Source organism: Sparus aurata, chromosome 18 (assembly GCF_900880675.1).
Source record: "Sparus aurata chromosome 18, fSpaAur1.1, whole genome shotgun sequence".
In the NCBI taxonomy this organism is placed as follows: Eukaryota; Metazoa; Chordata; class Actinopteri; order Spariformes; family Sparidae; genus Sparus; species Sparus aurata.
The window spans coordinates 29118414-29140724 of NC_044204.1; the positions used below are offsets into that span (position 1 = coordinate 29118414).

Here is a 22311-nt window from a genome sequence, read left to right on the forward strand (position 1 = left end):
AAATTCAGTGGCGGAATGTAACAAAGTAAATCTGAGGTGCTAGTCCTTTAATTTTGTCTTTCATGCCACTTTTCTGCTGCACAACAATCCACATATCCAATATTGTTATTAACACTTCACTCCTCTACAGCTTTAATGACTATTAATTACATTTTTTATACAAATGTTTTGTTTTTGCTTACAAATGACTCATTTAATTATTCAACAGTTCGCAAAGAGCAGCTGAAACGACGAGCTGATTAAGGAAATTAGTCTAATGACAGGAAATTAATTGGCAGCTGTTTGAATAAATTAATAATAAGACATTTTTCATTCAGATACACGTCACAGTTCCAGCTTCTCAAACGTCAGGGTTTTCTGCTTTTTACTTTCATATAATATCATTTACTTTAATATTTTAGAATTTTGTTCTGTTGGTAAAATAAAACAGTGTGACGCTGTCAGTTTTGGGCTGGGAGTTATAATGACGGCATTTCTCTCTATTTTTCTAAATTTTTCTAAATGAAAACAAATCAATCGATCTATAATGAAAGTAATCATTCATTTGCAGTCCCACTGTAAATGAAATGGCTTTAAATGAGCTCCGCCTCAACCAGCTACAGCACAAACATCCTGTTTTTACATGAATGCACGAGTAATAATATTTAATATAATAGTAGCGTGACACTCACATTGTCTGCTTTTACTTTTAATTACTTTAAGAACATTATCCTGATTTAATTTGCACTTTTACAGTGTTGTATTTGTACATTTGCTTCAGAAAAGCAGTAATACCACACAGGAACGAAGGATCCGAATACTTCCTCCACCCCTGTTGAACCCTGGACAACTAGAAACCTCCGCTTGCAAAACGTTTGTTCACCAGCAGGTGGGGCTGAAGTGTTTTGATGGAACTGTACAGTCAGTGTGTTGTAGGCCTGTGACGTCATCTATGTCATGTTAATTCTTTAATACAGAGCATGGATAACATCGTCAATATTGTGTGGATTAGTGGAATTAATTCATTCAGTCAGTAGTTTTTGTTTTGTTTCACCATCTGATTCAAGGATTGCATGCCAAATTCCTTTAAAGAACTATTTTTTTTTTTTACTTTTAGAGCAGAAATGCATCATTTATTTCACATGCAAGACACGTGCAGACATGTTATTTTTGTAAAAATCTATAATGGTGATATGTCAGGCTCGTGGTCGGGGTCCTCCACGTCAAATGCCAGCCTGTGTTTCGTTAATCCCGTGACATGTTTTATCCAGCGGTAATAAAGAGACAGACGGGTGTAGACGCCGTATTTACCGTCCTTCGCACATTCCTCCCCCCAGCTCACGATGCCTGTCAGGAACCACGTGTCGTGAATACTGTTTGCGTGCGGGCCCCCGCTGTCGCCCTGACAGGCGTCTTTGGCCTCGTCATAATATCCCGCACAGAACATGACGGGAGTGATCCTGGCGCTGCTGCTGCTCTTACACTCTGTCCGATCTGTGAAGGGAACCTTGACCTTCTGTAAAGTGTCAGCAGTAAATCCGAGGAAGCGTGTTCGGCCCCAGCCGCTGACAGTGGCCGGGGAGGCCTCCTTCACCAGGGCCTCCGTGAAAGCCTTGGGCCCTATGCAGATGGGCCGGACCGTCGGGGAGAAGGTGATGGGGCTCTTGAGGTAAATCAGGGCGATGTCGTGGTTGTAGAGGCTTACGCTTGCGTTGTAGCGCGGGTGTATGTGCTGCTCCATCACCTCAAGATCCTGCTCCGTGTCTTCATGGATGAAGACGCTGTGCTCCCCTGCAGGCGGAGATATTAGACACACATATCACAGAGTGCCCAGTATAAATAAACTCTATGATCTATGAGCTGCAGTGATCACTTATTTTAAAATTATTGGTTGTTTTGTCGATGACCTGACTGATCATTTGTCGTATAAAGTGGCAGAAAACGGTCAGAAAAAAAGGCCCAAGATTCAAAGCGATAACGACCAACCGTCCAACACCCAGAGAAATTCAGATTAGAATCACATAAATCGAAGAAAAGTGGCAAATCCTCACAATTGAGAGGCTAGAATCAGGTCATTTACGTCTTATTTCAAATTAATCAATCATCAAAGCCACTGATCAGCCTCAACATGACTGACAGGTGAACAACTTCAGGTTACCAGGCTTGGAGAGTAACAGAGTACATGTAAGGGGATAATGTAATAAGAGTATAAAAAAAGGTAACTTTATTCCGGTAAAGATCCAGAAATGAAAATGTAATTAGATTACAGATACATTAGGTCAAAAGTGGGATTACTAACATGATTACAATAAAAAAAAAAAGAAAAAAAAGGATATACCAGTTTGAAACATGTCTCACACAACATCACGCTGGTCTTACACAGAATTATTCTTACAAAATACACACTTTATTATTAAATAAAAGTCATCTTATTGTCATTTATTTTCTCCCGTCTTCATTTGTATTTGTTTGATATCGAGGTCATCCAAAAATCAGGGAAAGTAATCAAGTTAGTTTCATGAATACCAGGACCTGGCTTCCAAACAAGTCGGTGTTACTGTCCTTGTGGCTGATCGGTGTCGATTAATGAATAATAATAAAAGAATCTACTCGTAGAAACTAGTCTGTGAATCTTACCCACTCTGATGAAGAAGTTGCCTTGTCCCTCCACCAGGCAGTGAGCAGCAGTGACGACCCAGCGCTCGCTGAGAACGGAGCCCCCGCAGAACAGCTGACCGCTGGGACGCGCTACCAAGGCCGCCTGAACAAAAGAGGCAGGAAAGATCTGTGAGCCGCTACAAGAAATGCAACAAACTGCACCTGCTGTGTCTTATATCCCCTCAAGCGCTTCCTGAACCAAAAGCTTTACATGCATCACTCTTCACACCTCTACTTCTGTACAATACCTGCCATGGGATCTCTCCTGGAATTACCACCTCGCCACCGACAATGCGTTTAAGAGCCCTCGGCGGCTCCTCAGTGGGGCCCGCGCCAACGTGCCTCCACCAGGGCAGTTTCTTCCGGGATCGGATTGTCGTAGGTTCACTCGTGGCTGGTAAAGACGCCGTGGTGCCGGCTGGTGTCGAGGGAGGGGATGTGGTAGAGGTGGCGTTCTCCAGGCTTGCGTTCTCATGGCCGAGCAGAGACCTCGTGAAAGCCGAGCCCGACGGCGCCATGGCGGTTCTGCCACATGGGAATTCAGCTGGTGGATGAGAAAAGAGCAGTCCCATCGTGGAATAAAGGGTCACTTTAACGACATTAAGCGGAGAAATCATAAAAGAAAAGATGCTAGTACTTTCTGGGTCACAGTTCCGCCCGTCCTCCAGCAGCTTGTATCCTTTCGCACAGGAGCATTTGGCACCAAAGGTTCCCATTGACTCACAGAAGTGCATGCAGCCTCCATTGTTCACGTCACACCTTTTAGCTACAACTGAGGAGAAAAAGACAAAGTATCATCTCAAAACCCCTCCTCTAATCTAACACACAAAATGATTGTTACCATTCATCAGAATCTCTTGTGGACCACATTACACAGGTCTGTCTTTAAGCACCAGTGTGTAGGCTTAAGTTCCATTTGAAGGTGAGCTTGTAGGCTGCAACCAGCTGTCTCCTAAGGAAGCTGCTAAACATGTGGAAAACACGAAAAGGCCCTCTATCGCTGGTGTTTGGTTCATCTCATCTGAGCTACTATAGAAACGTGACGGTGCAACATGGTGGACATGATGACCTGGATGGTATTAAAGCTGCAGAGTTGGGCTAGTGACACAAAAAGGGAATTTGGGAATCATCTGACTCACTCTGAACCCTCTTCAAGAAAAACTCAATTCGACTAGTTTCCCACAGAACGAGAGCCGTGGCTTTCATTGCCCACGCTGAAAGCACATTAAGATTCTCTTCGTGGCTGATACAACCAGCGAAACTTCTTCTTAATGGTCACGTAAGCTCGTAACTATTGATTCAATTACAGACTTATCCTCAGGAGGCACCTACTTCACTGTCAAACAGAGAGGTGTGTGATTCAGGTAAATGCAGTCGTTACTCCAGGAGAGGGCACTTTAGCTGCTGTTTTTAGAATATCCAAAAAGACAAACAATCTAATTTTGGGATCTAAAAACCAGACCGTCTCTTGGTGCGCGCCGCTGATTTTATTTCAGGCAGAAGAACGGGAACGAAAAGAGGCATCTGGCTGTTTATCCTTTGAGACTGAGATCTGATCTGATCGTATATTCTCAAAGGATGAACAGTTTGGATCAGGTAGCATAAAAATCGAATTTATTTTTGCCCGTGTCGAGCAACAGGACTTTCGCTCACCAATCTCACAGTTCCTGCCAGTGAAGCCGCTCGGACACGAGCAGGTGTAGTAGCCCAGGTGGTCGTTGCATGACCCCTGGTTCTGACAGGGGCTGGACTTACACTGATCGCCGTCTGAAGAAACAGCAGACACATTAGCTCAATACACAGTTGACTGATATAATCATTTCATATAGTCCTTGAACTTTCATCACGACATAGAGCCAACATTTCTATACCATTTCTGTTCGTTAGAGGAACTCTGTTATTGAACAGTTCTTACCTACATACCTCGCCCAAAACTCCATCTACAATCAAGAGGAAAGCATCTGATGAGTGTCTGAAGAGACAACAATTAGTATACTTTAAAGCAAAACCAAATGAATACCCACCGTATTGCCATCGTTCTCAAAGATCTCCCTCGCCTCTTCCAGGTCACACACTTCCTCCATACACTCTCTCTCTAGGTCGCCCTCCAGCACCTCCTCAAATATCCCGGTGTTGTGGCGTTTGTGTCTCCGCAGGACGCCGTCGGCTGCCTCACCGGACAGGAACACCGGAGCTGAGGCTGGAGCCGGAGCTGGAGCGAACAAAAAGTCAAATGCAGACACGTTCAAATAAGTTTGAATAACTGTGATGGTCTCATAGGTCACACAAACAAATTAAGTCTCTGGGGACGATCCACCATTCCTCATGCTGTCAACACCGTTGAAGTGAGACTGCACAGCTGAAACGAACCTCCAGTCAGAGAGAAATGAAGTATGATTATCGAAAAGATGAAACATATAATACCTCCATAGACCAGCTCAAGGTCCGAAAGCAGCAAACATAAGAAAGACAAAGAAACAAATGGTGCCATTCCAAACAGCTGTGATATCCTGACACACATCCACAAACTGGACCATCACTCCAAAGTACAGACCTCTGTTTGCACATGTACTCACAACGAGACGCATGTTTGTTTAAAGCAAAAACACCCAGACTCTGTCTGACTAAAACATGTGTGTCCACATCTGCACACAGTGAGACACTCTGTGGGTTTGTGTTTATTTGTAAATGAAGAAGAGCGGTGAAATCCTGGAGTTTCTCTCACAGAGCAGCTCCGACAAGTTTACTAAAAGTCTGTGACAACATAGTTCCCTGATTGTCAGCTCTGATCTCGGGCCTGTTGTGATCATATTGTGGAAAAGACAAAAAAAAAAACATTTGTCTGATATTCTTTATTTCATTACAAAGGAAGCTGCTGTGCAATCCAAACACACTAGAGGTGTCACATTCCTTAAACTTTACATAAGTGAATAACTGAAATATTATAGAAGTAGCTACATGGATGTGCAAAATCTAAATATTTTAGACTGAGGTAAAATGTGTCACAAATAAAAAACACAGTAAAAATCCCATCAACATCATTTCACTGAAATCAAAACGCGAGAATGATGATTCCCACTAAAAACTTAAAAACATTACAACCAACAAATGTGATTATACTGTGAAAACTTACAAAAAACCCTTATTTGCAGTTTTAATATTGTATTTAAACAACTTTGAATGAGAAAAAATGTCACATTGCTTAATGTTTACACTTCATAATATACAAGTAACCGTTTGGCTTAGATCTTTTCTTTACACTAATGTACTTTTCATTCTTTGTGCTCATCATTCTCTGTGGCTGTGGACATTACAGCTGTCTTTTTAAATCTTGATCTTGTGATCTGTGCGGCTGTCTTCAGCGTTTAGGTTGGGTGAATCTGATAACATTCATGGAATGGCGTAAATCTAAATCAACATTTGATCCTCAGGGTCAAGCCTTTCACGATACATCCAGCTCTTCTTCTCCTCTTCTGTGCCCGTATAAGAGAAACACGAGTTGATAAAAATGCACTTTGGAATTTCCACCACAAGATGGCGCACGTACACCTCAGTCGTTTGACATCATACAACAACACAGTGGTAGAAAAACAGAATCATGTGCTGCATTATTTATCACTGCCTCTCAGAAATCAGCTGTCAGTCATACATCACCAACTGTGCTGGGAAGGAAGCTGATCCAACGCCGGTCTTATCTGAAACTGATAACTTCAGAGCCACAAACTGTGCGGGTCCACTGTGATGTGTGAGGCAATGTACATCAAAATCACAATGATAGATACTTTATATGCTTTTTTGGTCGATTGGACAATCAATACCCAAGACGACGATGATGATGATATGGTGAAATGAAGCTTGTGCTGATTCAGCGTGCCAGCTGAAGATTTAACTCCGGTGGCATTTTGTGGTCTGGCCTCACCCATCACCGGCTCCGGGGGGAGTCCAAAGTCTTCTCGTGTGTTGGCAACTATTGACCCGAGGCATTTATATTTCATCGAATCGTTCACGGGCTGAATAATTCATACTTGAGTAATTAACACTGCCTGATCCATACAAGAGCTTCTCCGTCATCTCCAGCCCCTCAGTAAAAGTGGTCATAGATCTCTGAGGCCTGGAACAGTTTTTCTGGGGGGTAAACGTTCTCACAGGTATTCCAACTTTAGTCCTCAGCAGGACTGCATGTACGCTTCTGCGCCGCCCTCGCTGAGTCATATTTCTAAATGTAAGTCTGTTGCTGAGCCTTGTGGAGAGGCTGTGGGCTCTCGTGGCATACTTTCCACACAGCCTCTCCGGCTGGTTTCATAGCAGAGCGGATGCGGACCTTTGACAGGCCTTACTATAGTATGCACAGGAGAAAATAGCAACAATGGTTATGCCGTTAGCACTGAGGTGATGACTTGTGAGCTGAGCACGCTAACGAGACTGTGTTAGACGGACTGCGTGGATGCACAGATGGATGGGTGGAAGTGAAATTGTCTGTGACTTGACTATTGATTTATGAAGATCTCTCTGACTTCTCCGTCTTCCCTCTTTCCTTGGCAGCACTACACAGCTGGGGAGTCTGTGTCGGCTCCAATTAGATTAGTCACCACAGTGGGGGATCGAGTCAGGGCCTGCCGCACATAATAAAAAAACTCTGATGCTTGCTCAGTGCTATTGATTGTTACTCTACAGTATCTCCTTGACTGTAGGCAGCCCAGACCTCAGTCTTTCACCAGGGACACGGTGTCATTTGCAGAAGGCTGCTGGAGTAAAACCTTCGTCTGTAGTTGTGAATCGGAGGGTTTGTAGAGCTCAAACAAGAGCAGCATGATTTCGGAAAAAATCTGCAAAATGACAAATACCGTTTGTCGCTATCAGTGAGTTAATGCTTCAACTAATGATTATTATCAGTACCCATTAATCTGCATATTATTTTCACGACTAATTGATGAATCTTTTAGTATATAAAACGTAAAAGTTTTCATATCTCACTCTCACAGGAGTCTGTTCCCACCTGCCTCAGGACAGCCACCACAACCTGCTGTGAGTAGTCTGAACAAATACCGCCTTTTGGAACTTGTCCCCATCCTGATGAAGTGTTTTGAGGAACTGGTTCCACAGTGCCAGCCTGGACCCTCATCAGAACACTTTCAGACCAACAGATCCACAGCAGATGTCACATCCACTGCCCTCCACTCCGTCTTCACACACCTTGAAAGCAACAACAGCTGCATCAAAATGCTGTTTGTTGGCTTCAGATCAGAATTTATGCAATCTGACACTGAAAACATCACACTCTGGGCTTGAGTACCTCACTCTGCAATTGGATATTGGACTCCCTCACAAGCAGACCCTAGACGGATCAGACTGGCAGTCACACCTCGTCTGCGTCAGCACTCAACACTGGAGCCCCTCAGGGCTGTGTGCTCAACCCCCTACTGTTCACCGAGTGCAAACGAGACGGGATTCTTCATTTGCTGTCATAAAAGACAAAGAAAAGCAGAAAATCCTTACATTTAAGAAACTAGAAATGTTTAATTTGAACTGGCTTTTTAGTGATTGTATTGATAGGACAGCTGAACATCTGTAACGCGTCATTTTCTGAACATGTTTTTTTTTTTTAAAACTCCTCAAACATCACCTGTTCACTTCAGCCCCTATTATCTCTGCTTCCCTGGCAGACACTCATCTTTGTTATTTGTTTGTTTGCATGCATTTATCCTACTGTGTAAAGCGTCCATGGATCTAATGAAAGGCACTCTCTAAATCACAGCCATTATTATCATTATTATGAAGACATGACAGGCCAAGGGCTGCTGCAGAGCCCGTTTCACATTTTTTTCTTCCAAAAGGACTAAAGTGATTAATCAATTGTCAAAATAGTCTGCGATTCATTTCTTTTTGATCAACTAATCAATATATGACCAATCGTTGCAGCTCTCATTAGAGTATAAACAACAAAATTCAACACAGGCACTTTCAACTTGATGAACACTAGAAAAACTGAATATGAGAAAAGATTCTTGCTGGTTTTAAATGCTCTCAGGCAGGCCTTTATTTTGAAATATTGCTGGAATAAAAACTCACAAAAGGGAAGATTTCTGTCTTACTGTGTATGGACTTGTCTCTAACTTTTCGGAGCAACTCTTTGTCCATGACTGACTTTGCGTCTCCAATCATTACTGACTCTGTGGGCTTTGGCAGCAGCTCTCAGGCGCTCAGTACAATGACAGACACTGTTGTCTCACCCTAATCACACTGATGTAGTCGTCTGCGGTCTGAGTGATCTCAGACTGGATTCAACTTTGTTTTCTAATCGACTGACTTGACCGCGTGAAACATCTACAGAATTATTGTTCAGTTTTTTTTACACGGTGACATTTGAATGACTCGGTGTAATGATCTGAGAAGATCTCGGGGCAAGTTCTGTTTAATTAGATCAGCCATTCCTTCCGGGCTTGATGGTGGGCCGAGACAAGCCTCTTCAGGCCATAACATGTAAATGTTAATACTCTCATGTGTGGGTGTATTTATACACAGATGCAAGCAAAGGAATACAGCTCTCTCCGTGCGTGCCTGGTGACATGCAGCAGTTCTGCCTATCTAGGTTAGCTTCTGAGCACCTTTGTTTGCCCCTGAGCCAGTTTTGGATGATCAGCCCTCTGGCAGTGTGAGGAAGACTGAGCTGCTGTCGAGAACATTACAAGAAGACTGCAGACTGAACGAGCAGAGTTAGACTTTGGGTTCACAGCGGATTGTGTTCGCTTCTAAACTGAGTACAGCGTATCGTCAGGTTCAGGCAAATGACGAGTTAGTTTCATGTGAAATTCTCATGAGACACAGAGAGGAACTGTGCAAAGTCACCCCGCTTGCAAAACAGCAGAGATTATAGGAAGACGGTGTGTTTATATTCACTTGGTATGAAATCAAGATATTCTTCAGGAAGAAATAACAAAGAAGGCCAAACTAGAAGAAAGTGTGTTTAAAGGAATATTTCAACATTTACAAAAATACGCTCATTCGCTTTCTCGCCGAGAGTTAGTTACGAGACAGCTTCACATCCAGACTGTTCCCTCTCTCTCTCTATCTTCTCCTTGTCCTCTCTTTTCACCACTGGCCTTCCAGAGACCTCTCTTCCTCTCCCCCGGCTGTCGTTACCTCATTCGGATATTTGGATCTGGAGATTCAGCCCCTCCTCTTCCTCGACTTCCTCTCCCTTGTGTGCAATGTTGTCCTCGTCGCTCTCTCCCTCTGTGTATTTGTTTCTTTTGTCCTACCTGTGAATGAGGAGCTACAGCTTTGCCTCTCGAGTTTGTCTCTAAATTAGACATAAGTTCTTGTGGCAACACCGGGAAGCCGTCCTCCTGGATCCATATTGGATTGTTCACGCTTTGAACCTCTGTTGGCCTTCCGGAGATCTCTCCCATTACCGAGGGGGAGTTTGTTGCTATCCGTGTGTTGCTTCCTCCTGCTGTAATGTACCCAGAGTGGTAGTGTTAGTTAGTCCCTTATTGGTTGTTGTGTAGTTTCTATATTGTTTGATTTCATGTTTTCAGTTAATGGTGGTTTCTTTGCACGTCATTTATGTTGTATGATCTAATCCTTATTTTTTTGGTTACTTCAGTGAAATTAGCAACATAACATGACAGTTATGGCTGAAAATCACAGCAGAAATAGACGAGTTTGCCGATATATATAGTGTTTGTTTCATTTGAAGGCGAAAAGAATGGACTATTGGTTGGTTCGGCGCAGTGATGACAAGGCTAGCTGGGTTAGCTTTTCTCCTGTTTCTAGTCTTTGTGACAAGCTAACCACGTCCTAGCTGTAGCTTTGTGTTCACCAGACAGACATGAGTCTTCTCGTCTCTTAACTCTTGGCATAAAAGTGAATAAATTCCCTAAATGTCAAACATTTCCTTTTAAAGATCATATGTAGGAATTCTGCTCTTTGTTATATATTTTGTGGGTTTGCGTATTTATATAATCTCAAATCTTTCCAACAACGTTCAAACCCAGAGAAATCCACAAATATATTCAAAGTAGAGGTGCATTGCATGAGGTTGACGTAGCAGATTAACAGTCAGTTGCAGTGAACACTGACAACGAATGCCTCCTCGCTGCTGCAGTCAGACTGATAAACAGGAGTGAAGATAAATCCACTTTTTAACCCGAAATTTGAAAAGTAATCTCTGAGCTCTCCTCCCGTCGGTAAACTCCCGATCAGAGCAGAGTCCAACTTCGCCTCTGAGCAGCTGAGCACTGACTCCTTCCGCAGCCCCTTAGCGACGGACATTACATATCGTACATTTAAAGCAACACTGATATTTGGATTTTTTAGTTTCTCAGGAAGCAGAAGCATTTTTATGAAACAGTCCCTGTAACAGCCGTTTTCAGAAGGCAGTGGAACATTTTGTCCATTTACATCTCATTGACCACGTCTGCTTCAGTAGCATTACAACTTTGGGCAGGGAGCTGCACTTTACTGGTAAATAGAGATACACAGGGTATCTGTTTGATAGTGTTGTGTTACTGGGAGTGTCTCACCACACTTCAGTCTTGTACAGTAATATCCACAGGGAGCTCCTATGATGTGAGCTGTAAAAAGAAGCACTGCGGGTCTCAAAGCGCTCTCCCCCCCCCTCCTCCGTCGCTCCCCTCCTCCAGATAAAGTCATTGACATTAATATGATATTTGAGAGAGTCTTGCTCTGTTAATTAGTACAGTCGTTTTTCTGTGATTTGAGAGCCCAGTGTTGCACAGCCATTCCACCCGGCTTGCCCTCACGCACCTCCCCCCACCGAGCCCAAACACTCTGACATTTTAACAACTGGCTTGATATTTTGCTGAAGACAGAGAGGTAGTGTTTGGGTTTAGAGGCTCACAACATCAGTCACAGTCTGGTAGAGTGTTGGAAGATGAAACCATAAAACATTAAAAAGACAGGGGATTTAAACCTCTGATGCAGTTGTAGCTGTACTGGATATACGAGTAGATGTCAACATTGCAGCACAGCATTTAAAATGTCATATATTGCTGATTTGCTATAATCAATGACTTGATTATGAGCACATTGTGCATGAGGTTAAGACTTCTATAAATCCTTTACTCGAGTATGAGGAGGAGTAACTCGATTAACTAAGCCTCTTAAAGTCTCTTAATGCTCTAACATTGTATTTCTGCTCTGGTATAGATACCATATGAAACATAAGTGGGTCAGTGACCCAGTAATGCTTGATCTACTATAATTAGTTCAGTTTAGCTAAATTTGCGAATGCATCATCTGTGGGTGCGTGTTTATGAGTCCCAAACAGTTTTTTTTCTTTAAGTGGAAGCGTGTAGGTGTCAGATTAATGAAGAAAATAATCTAGTTTCTCACTCTGCATGGATATGTGTACTTGTTCACTCTAGTTCTTGCCAAAAGTGACCCAGAAATGAAGCACCATTGTGAACTGCTAAGAAAATGAGAGCCGAATTGCACTCCTGGTCCTGTGAGCCGTGATGCAGCCGAGCTGACAGATGCTGCCGGCTCAGGCATGTTCAGCCACCGTTAATGAAAAGTGGAGCTCGGATCCCTCCTGGTCAGAAAAGCGCGGGCGAAGCTCACTGTTTTCCTGCCGAATGTCAAAAAATGAGTTTGCTAAGAGGCGACATGGGACAGAGCCAACGAGGTGGAAACGGGCGACGCAAATGTGTTTTTTTTTTTTTTTTTTTCACGATGATAAAATCAAATTTCAACTTTGCGTTCGTTACAAAGTAAGACGAGCTTCAGGTGCAATTAACTCATCTGCCGGTGGGCTGATGAAGACATCATCGCTGAAGTGTCATCTGCACCGAACACATGTAGATCATCTGTCCCACAGCGGAAACATTCCCCCGGGCCCGTGACATGAGAGGTATAAAAACGCAATCTGGGGAGCAGCCAAGTCGATTATGCGGTGTGTTATGGGTGGAAATGACAGAAATACGACATCATATTACACCTTTTGACCCCGCCCTCGTAAGTATTGAAATAACTTGCTGACCCAATTCTGACCTTTGGAGCAGAGGTCAGGGAGTCTGATCTCTGAGAGGCTCCGAGATTAATGAGCAGGTGCAACAGTCTTCACACAACTGTGTGATGAAATCCATTATTTTGATATGTGAGCCCACGAGCAGACACGACTGTGCAAACACATGCATGGCCTTTATTTCCGTTTCAATCATCTGAACTGCTATCCTGCATTTGCTGCTCGTACTCTTATTATAATCATTCAAAATATATCGTGAATTTTGGATTTGCTTTGTGTTGCCTCTCATTTGACTCTGACCTCTCCCGCATAATCTTCTCCACGTAATGATGACTTCCAAAGTAACTCTTTTTTTTTTTTTTTTTAATAGCTTCCATGTTATACATCAACAGAGTAAATCTGCAGTTTGGTCAGTAAAATCTACAATTAGTAAATCTGCAGTTCTCTGATAAGAATGAGCGACACAACGCGCTCAGATCCGCGTAACGCTTGGCACAATTTCCGCCCGTGACGGAAGATTGTTTATGATAATTCCCACCCATTTTATACAAAACACACACAGATTTGACAAACACTCCTCGACCTCCAGCTTGTATCGACTGTCATCAGCACTCCTGTAACAGAACCAGCCAGATTACCTTATCAGCCACACTCAGAGCCCGAATCAGGCTAACAGCTATAATCAGAGGCAGACGACTAACCCTGCTGCACAATAATGAGGCATTAAAGGAGACGTGTTGGCCTCAGCCTCGCTGCCCAGCAGGCCGATAATGTTAGAGCTCTGTAACGGTGTGTGTATGGTGTTTGCAAGCTACGAGATGGCTGCTAATCAAACAATGTTGCCAAGGAACTGTGGCTATATTGTTTCCTTCAGGGCGATCACGTAGATTTATACACAGCAGCAACACACATGCACATACAGGTGAGGGTGCAGGGGCAAAATATGGGCTTTGTATGGAAACGTGGCTAATGCTAGCTGAGCAAAAATCAACCTAATAAAAACACCAAACCTGCTACTCGTTATTTAGTTGGCTTCAAATGAGGCTTCAGCTCCAAACAGTTCCCCATGACTGTCTTACTAGAAGTAGCCACGTTAGCCCGACAACATGCTAACGCTTAACTCGACAAGCTGACCTACAAAATAAACACTAAATCAACATAAAACGCGACTGAACCGATAGATTCCACTATAAGGTTCCAATCGATCCATTTCTAAGCTTGTACAGTTTATAGTTTCAGTTTCCTGGACGCATTTTTCTGCCTAAAACCGACTGAGTCCGAGAGAGCAGCAACTGAGCCCGAGCAGAACGTTCTATTTTTACATCCAGACCTGACTTAAGCCCAACATTTGGAATGTAATCTGGAAAGTAATAAATAGCCCCTGTGTTGTGTTCAAAGCACTGTCATGTTATAATACACACAAAGTCAGTTTAGCTAATCTAAATGCTGACATAGTTTATGTTCTATTTTCCCAAACCCATCCAGCACACAGAGTCCCGACAGGTCCAAATAGGTTTGGGTCCGGTGTCCACGCTCCAACTTAAACTTAACCTCCTGAGACCCGAGCTTTCGTCTGATGTGCATTTTTTATTTCTCCTTGTTATTTGGGATAGGTAGGACCTAATAAGTATAATAACAAAATTTTGTTTTTGTACAGGAAGTAGTTTTCGCAAAAAATGATGTCCTCGTATGAGGACAGTGGGCTTATCATAACCTTAAGAAACAATATTTGCTGTTTGGGGCCAGAAGGGCCCAATTAGTGTAAATTCAAAATTTTAGCTTCATACCATAAGTAGTTCTCTCAAAAATCAATGTCCTCATATGAGGACATTGGGTCGATCTTACCGTATGACACAAATAGACACCAATGGTCAAAAAAAGTATGCAACAGTTTATTTTAAAATGTAAACATTAAAGTGTATACATCAAGTGGAAACAGCTGTTTATTTAAATCCCTAAGCATGGCTATACAAAAATAAAACTGCAATGTACTGTGTAAATCATTTATTTCAAGCCCTAAACATGGCTAAACAACAGTGCAAATAATGCCAAATATTACCAAATATTATGTCCTTTTTCTTTTTTGGTATGGCCTCCCAGTTTGTCCGGTCACTTTGTCTCTTTTTGTTACACTCTCCATTACAGTAACTTGTGGTTGGAGACCACAAGGTGTCCATTTTGGTGTTGTGGTAGTGGCAGTTCACTTTTGTTGGGGCACTTGTAGTTGCAGCTTAGGTGTAAGTTGGCAACATTTGTGTGTAGTAGTGACTACACAGTGATGCCTTTTGTGTGGTGGTTGTTGTGCTCTACAGTTGTGTTGGTCACATGTTGCTGTTTTTGGTGTGTGTGTTACCACAGTTGGTGTATTTAGGGCCCGAGCAGGGAACCTGCAAGGTCCCTATTGTTTTTGTAGTGACAACGTTTTAGTCCAAAATGATCGCATTTTTCACTGCCTGAACATATCCCAAAACTCACCAAGATCACGCCTGCTGAAAAATCTTTTAATCTATTGACATTGTGATTTTCCACCAGTAGGTAGGGTTATAATTGAGGAAAGTGCTTTTTGGCTCTTAACTCCCATACTTTATCGCACATTCAAAAACCTTACATCCATGCGTGCCCTGAATTGTGTTGAGTCTTGTGATATAAGCCACACCCATTTCTGCCTACCGTTTTTTTTTTTTCGCAAATTCGCGAAATGTTGCAAACCTACTTTTTCAAACTCCTCCCAGGCAATTTCACCGATTTGCACGAAACTTTGCACTCAGCGTGTGTCGATCCTCCTGACAAAAAGTTATGAAAAGAATTTTGATATTTCAAACAATACTCAAATCTACAAGTTCCTGTAGATTACGTTCCAAACAGGAAGTGTTGCATATCTCCACATTGGTGTGTCCAAATGACATGAAACTCTGACCCCTAGTTGACCACTGATGACCACTAGGTGGCGCTCTTTAAATTGAGGTATTGTATATCTCCACATCGGTAGGTCGGATTTGCATGAAACTTGGTACAACTATTGCCATTGCACTCCTGACGATAGATATAAGATGACGTGCAACTAGCGCACCCTCACAGCGTCGCTGCCAATCAATAATCAAAAAAACTGGCAGGAGCAGACCACCAAATCATAAAGGAACAACTTCCTCATTCCTATCCGGACCAAACTTCACATGTTTGATAAGAGTCCAGCCGGCACACGGCGCACCCCGACAGCAGCATGCCACGACGCATGTGGTCTGCAAGGCCCGTTCATCGTTGCTTGCCACTTTAATTGGTTTTGTGTTCTCTCCTCATGGTGGTGGCCATTTCGTTAGTGGGAGTTGCACCCTATAACAAGGTTTTGGTCCTGTGCTGAAGTGTTCCTGCCTGGAGGCCAAGGGTTTAAGGGCTGGCTCCTCTCCAGTTCCTGGGGGCTCTCCTCCTTTGTCCCAGACTGCCAGCATGTTTGTGTCCAAGCTATGTTTTACGACCAGGGTCTAGGGGAAACCCTGGCGCGACATGAAAATTAGACTCCCCTCTTCCTGTCCCCCAAGCACCACCAGCAGCAAAGCATTTTTATATAGTTTTATTAAAAAAACATAGCTTGGACACAAACATGCTGGCAGTTCTATCCCCAAGTTTAGCTAACAACATGGTACAATCAATAAGGTAACATAGTCCCAATGTCCTCAAATGAGTACTTGACATTTACTGATGTTCTAGCTTGCTACTATTAACAAAATGTGTCTAATTTTAATGTCATATGAAGCTAGAGACATTTGTGTACATAAATACACTGGTTTCATTCATAAAATTTGGATATTATTTCTACCTTGCTCTTTTTTCTTTCCGGAGCTGCTGTACAAGTATTTCGCTGATATTCCCGCCATTTTGTTTTCACTGAAATTGGTGTAATGTTGTGATATCACCACAAGATGGTGCGGGCAGTGTCCCTAAATGTGGCTAATAGGTCAAAGTAAAAAAAAAATTGAGTATCATGGTGCTAAGAGGCTAAAATGTAATGTCCTCGTATGAGGACGCAGGGTCTCAGGAGGTTAATGCACTCAGCTCTAATGTCCTCTTAGACTCAGGCTTTATGTGGTGACAACAACAGAGCTGCTGTCTTTAACTCTTGGACATAATGCTGGTGGGTCCGATGCTAAAAAAAAAACAAAAACAAAGGTCGTCCTTAAGAAGAAAGTCAAGATCTGAATCTGAACGCCCTGTTTTCTGACCTGGGCAGACCTCAGAAACAGGTCACTGTGTGTGGGTAAGAAGCCACTCCGGATATTCAGATGTACGTGCGCAAGAACTTTCATAATATGTCCGCTTTAATCACCCTCCAACACCTCAGCGCCTGTCCCGCAGAATCATTTTTAGGACTGATCCCACCCAGCACCCGCGGCTCCTCCACTTACATCACCTCAGGTGATTTTCAGTCCGGCCCTGTTACAAATCAAGCAGCTCCGTGGCTGTTGGTGCAGCGTTAGTCTGTCTTCCTGTGCCTCTGATTTATAAGTCAGCTCAGAGTGCAGATGGGGTGAGTGGCTGTTGTCCATGTGATTGGAAATTGATTTGAGCCTCGCTGCCATGATTCATGAGCACTTTGAGCGAGAGAATTAGGCTGCAGCTTATTTAAAAATATCTAAATCAGGAGCTCTGTGCACATGATTTCCTTTAAAAGACCATATCTGTTGATTCACAGTCGATGTGGAGCAGGTGTATGCTATACTTGATGCAAGATCAGGGGGAGGACCAAATAACATGATCATCTGAAAAAGCTTGCGATTCAAAACAAAAGCTTCTTTCAAGCAAAAATACTCAGAGAGATCAGAGAGATGTTGATTAAGTTCTATGATAGTTATTTTTTTTTTTATGATAGTTAAGATTTCATTCTTTAAATCATTTACCATTATTCCACCCCTCTCTTTGCCCACAACACATTACTCCTTGTGCATAATCTGCCATCGAAAATATGAGCAACATGTTGTCAGAGGATCAACTTTTTCCCCAAATCCAAGACGAGTAAGGTTTTTTTTTGGGTGTTGTATACGACTTTAAAATGAGCCATGTTTGGTTTGTCCATCAATATCTGGGCAGTTTCATGCTTTAGACATTTTGGACGAAACCAGAGCGCCTGGATAAAACCCATGGAGAGACAGAAGATGCAATCTCCTCACCAAATGCAAAACCCATCCAAGAACAAGAATTAATTGCATGCCTCCCACACTCCAAACTTCCTCTCCTGGACGAGATCATCTACATGGGCATGCTACAGCACGCTGTAGGCCCGCCTGGCAGGTATAAAGGATGCATTTTTAAAAACGCTTTATGAATGTTTGGATCTTAACGGTTTTTGTTTTAGTTGCTTGGAACAGGTTACATACATTACCAAACATTACAACTGAAAGTAGATTTCATATATAATGTTAGGAGAAAGTGTATAGATGGAAGGGTGCACGTGTAGACAATAGGAAAGATTTATGCATTAGAAATATTATGAACTTTGTGATATTTACATGGATACGTAAGAAAGTAGGTACCATTTTTCTGCCTTCTGTAGAACGGTACATTGATACACAACGCAATAATGAGTTCCTGGGTCACAAATCTCCGAGCCACAACTGCTGAGCTCGTCAGGTTCGTGCATCAGCCTGACGTTACCGCTGCAAAGTTGTGGCACGAAACAAAAACGACAACTAAAACAGATCCGTTTGCTGAGTGCGTCCGCATGTGAGCTTAAGGTGATGAAGCATTTTCTAGCAGAAACCGTGGAATCAGCAGACGCACAAGAAGGGATTCAGGGTTATTCTGTGGCGTCGGTGGACGCGGCCTGTGATGTGACATCAGAGGTGACAGAGTGTGAGTCAGGAGTTCGTCTGTGCTTGTACCAACCGGGCTGCGGGGCTTTTTTTTTTACTTTAAACGGGCTGGGGGTGAATGTAGCACTGCGCTGCGATGCTCCTGTTGTAAAGGTCAAAAGGGGGGCACGGGCCACGGACGCAGTGGGAACACAAACCCACTGACATTTACACTCTCTCCGACGCTCGCTTCTTTCTGCCTCGTCCAAAACGTACGTGCACGTCCTGCGGTCGAGTCAGAGCTCTGCTTCATTTCCACAGTGCTGTATAACTCACGAGAATCCCACGAACCGCCTGGACGAGCATCACGGCACGCCATCTGTCATGACACAATGTTTGGGAACCACTGTCCCCATCGATCTCTGTAGCATTTTAACATATTTGCACAAGAACCTGGTAACTGAAGAAAGGTGCTGTATAAATAAAGATTATTAATACCATTTATTCTCTTAACTCTTTTCCTTTGAATGACAATAAAATACACAAACTACAGCGTGCATACCGCTGTTACATGCAGCTCACATCAAGGGAATAATTAGCAAAAAATGGTTTTCGTTCAGCCAGCACACAACCTCGAGCTTTGAAACGATTTTATATTTGGAACTTCTTTGATTTCAGTTGAGTTGACAGTCTTTTATGGAGCGTATTGTCTAAATTTAGATCTACGCTGTGGTATTTTAAGGTTGCGATTCAGCACACTCACACAAATTTTCCTTCAATGAAGCCCCTTGCTTGTTTAATACATGTGACACATGTTCATGACTTGCAAGCGTTGTGTTTGCTCGTGCATGTGTGATGATGCTCGTCGTGTGAGTAAGTGAAAACATCCGGCCGCTCACCCAACCACCCAGAGGTGCAACCTCCTCGACCCCGCGGCTGAGTGGTCAGCTCCCATCGATTCGGTTTCATCCTAACCATGCTCACTCTTCTCTGTGTGAGTGAATGCTAATGAGCAGCCACATCTCACGACTCAAGAAAAAAAACAATGAATCAATACTGTTTGTCCCAAAAAATGAGTCTAAAAGGCAGGGAGGGAAAGGAGTAGAAAGGCTTTTTTTTCTTTAATGGAAGTAAAAAGGCACGTGAACGAGGACTCAGCTGTCTCCCTAAAGGAACTATGGAAATAAACACTGGTTAGAAAATGTAATACGGGCAGCTCTAACATTTAACAGTCAGGTAGAGATATAAAGTCAAAGGACAGGTGACCTACTTGTGAAGACTTGTGATCAACCCAATGACCAGAGTAAGTGTTGGGAAAACATTACTGCAAACTACAGATACGCTGAAACTTTTCTGCAGGTTGAATATTAACATTTCTTTAGTTTCTGTTATCTAACCAAGTGGTTCGGGTCAGGAGAAGATTGTGTTTTGGCTCAGTATATAACGTAACTGCTTTGGTTGACAGAAACATGGCCGGGTCTCCTTAACAGCTTACAAATGTTGAAGAGCTGTGAGTCCTCCCTTAAAAATATGTAGTGGTTTCACACTTAAGCGGTCCTGAACTGCCATCCATGGCTTGGCAGGCGCCCAGCTGTTACCCCACCGACATCCGCTGCACATCCCGACATGAACGTCAGGTCATAAACGTGCAATGCGAACGTGATATGACAAGTATTGTACAAATGTCAGTATGGTATGTAAGACATGAGACGGGGCTGGATCTGTTGACACTGTATAAATGCAGATGGACTAACAGGAGATATAAAATAAGGTGCATGTGTACATACTGTTTGAGTGCAGCATGCACATGGAGTGAACAGTTCATCTCATTGTCAGCCAGCATATAATCATGCCTGGTCATAATATGTCACAACAAAGTGCTTAAAGGCCCTTTCTGTGAGATGTGAGCAGCAAAGTTTATTAGTTATGATGTTTTTCGTGATCTATTCACATTCTGGGTGTTGACCTTTGACCCGTATTCAGTCAGAAAAGTACAAATGTTTTGATTTGAGGCAAACCTGAGTACGCATTGGAGTCACCACAGTCATCCGGCCAGGACTGAGGTACATTCGATCAAACTGCAACAGTCCTTTTGATTGGTTATGATGCGGTTGTAAGCACATGATTCCAGTCAGTATCACCTATAACCTCACAGATTTAACTGATTACTTGGTTTAGGTTGATATTATGAGTGGACATACTTGAATAGTAATAACAACATAATAAAAATGATCTAAACGCAAGACTCCGGTAAAATGGCTAAATTCCGCCGTGCGACGAGATGACTCATTACCACAGCTGGTGGTTGTGCGTAAATAAAGCAGGAGTTTGAGATGCGGTCTATTCAAGGAAAAATGTATTACTGGACACGGTGTTGGAGGCGGAGCCCCGTCCATTCCCATGACAGCTGCTCAGTGGTGTGTTGAAGCTCGACTTCCCGGGGAAGAAAATACCTGGATCGCCGACCGAGCCGGCTAACTTCCGGTTAGGTGGCCGACTAACTTGAATGAGGGTAAAATGATTCAATCGTGCGGCTCTTTCTAGACTTTCCAAATGTTATCGGACCGACTGGCTCGAGTTGTGATAATGAAACGAGTCATTTTGTGGGCGTTGTGACGCTCAAAAGAATTTACCCACAGTTTTACAGACGCCTCTGGGTTCTGTTGTTGCTGTTCTTCTGTTACAGCTGTTTCCGCCGCATGAAACGTAACACTTCACTGAGTGGCTGCCTTTCCTGCGGGAAGTGGTAACGGGGGTCAAAAGGTGATTTGTAGCGGGTTGAACTACGTCTAAAGAACCTGTGTAGACACGCTAATTTGGGTGAAAAAGCGTTATAAGAGACTTTAAAGGTTCAGTTTGCAAGAAAGTGTTCTCATTCCCAACTGGTGGAATACTGACACCTTGGGTTTGTTGGTGGGTTCGACTGCTAATTCCAAACGTCTCGACTCAAAAATCAACTTTTGTACGAATTGGACATCTAAGTAGTTCCGATTTAACTTTTACTTGAAGTTGTACAATGAATAAAAGGTTAATGTCTGTTGAGCCAGTCCACGTTTGCTAAAAATTAAAGATTAATCAGAGACTGTTACGCATTCAGTCAACGGCGTTTATACTGTGGCCTCCTGTTTACAGACAGAAACAATGCAACAGGAAAAAGGTAAAAATATACTCGATTCCAACCTAAAAAACGTTTTATTTCTCCTCCTCAGTCTAATAAAAAGGCTCATAAAAGCCTGCTAGCCTAATTATCTTAATCTGAGTTTAATTTGACTTAATAACAGCGGAGAAAGAAACAATGTAACTTTATAAACCAGAATAATTAATAATCGGGCCTTCTGAGGCAGAGCCGCTCATTGGGAGAGACACAGTGTGCCTGAGACGTCTCAGGAAGATCTGAGCATGTGAAGAAAGTTTAAAAGGGGTCCAGTTTCTTCTAAAAATAGCAACTATATAGATCTCGTAACCCGCAACCCTGCAGGTCTTTTTCCTCTGCTGCCACTGAGTGTGAACAGACCTGCGAGGCTGAGAGATGTGACATAACGCCTGCAAAAAACCAGACTGGGACTGAGCCGGGACTTCTGAATGACAGCCGATTAGAAAGTTAATATCCAGAGTAAGAACTATTACAGTGACCTCAGAGGTGGATCAAGAGGCCCGGGAACTATTTGGATCTCTGGCTGCGAGCGGCGCTGACTCACCACTGTTGGGAACTGGACGGTTTTCGTGAGAGTCCAAGTGAAGGATGAGGTGTCTCTTTTAGGCTTCAGGTCCTAAAAAGGTAAGGACCCCGCAAGCTTAAAGCTTCACAAACACCAACAGGCTTTTACAGAATGGCCCTTTAATCATCAGTCGACAGAGACGTCAGTGTCAGCCGCGCTGCTGATGGACAGCGAGGCGTCCTGT

At 43.1% G+C, this 22311-nt stretch overlaps 1 protein-coding gene across 4 annotated transcripts in view; it reads right to left on the bottom strand.

The window, feature by feature from the left end:
* Positions 1-30: 30 nt before the first annotated feature.
* f9a (coagulation factor IXa) overlaps positions 31-22311 on the bottom strand; it is a 175542-nt gene continuing 153261 nt past the window's right edge. Inside the window, exons 3-11 of one of the 4 annotated variants that reach the window (XM_030396232.1) lie at positions 7931-8096; positions 7612-7830; positions 4662-4849; positions 4553-4577; positions 4291-4404; positions 3275-3409; positions 2886-3181; positions 2617-2740; positions 31-1770 (exon numbers count right to left, since the gene is read on the bottom strand). In XM_030396232.1, the coding sequence (XP_030252092.1) occupies positions 1160-1770; positions 2617-2740; positions 2886-3181; positions 3275-3409; positions 4291-4404; positions 4553-4577; positions 4662-4849; positions 7612-7759 (1641 nt within the window). In that variant the 5' untranslated portion in view covers positions 7760-7830; positions 7931-8096 and the 3' untranslated portion in view covers positions 31-1159. Of the gene's footprint in view, positions 1771-2616; positions 2741-2885; positions 3182-3274; positions 3410-4290; positions 4405-4552; positions 4578-4661; positions 4850-5061; positions 5214-7611; positions 7831-7930; positions 8097-22311 lie in introns of those variants that run through there. The other 3 variants (XM_030396235.1, XM_030396234.1, XM_030396233.1) reach the window with 3 other exon arrangements.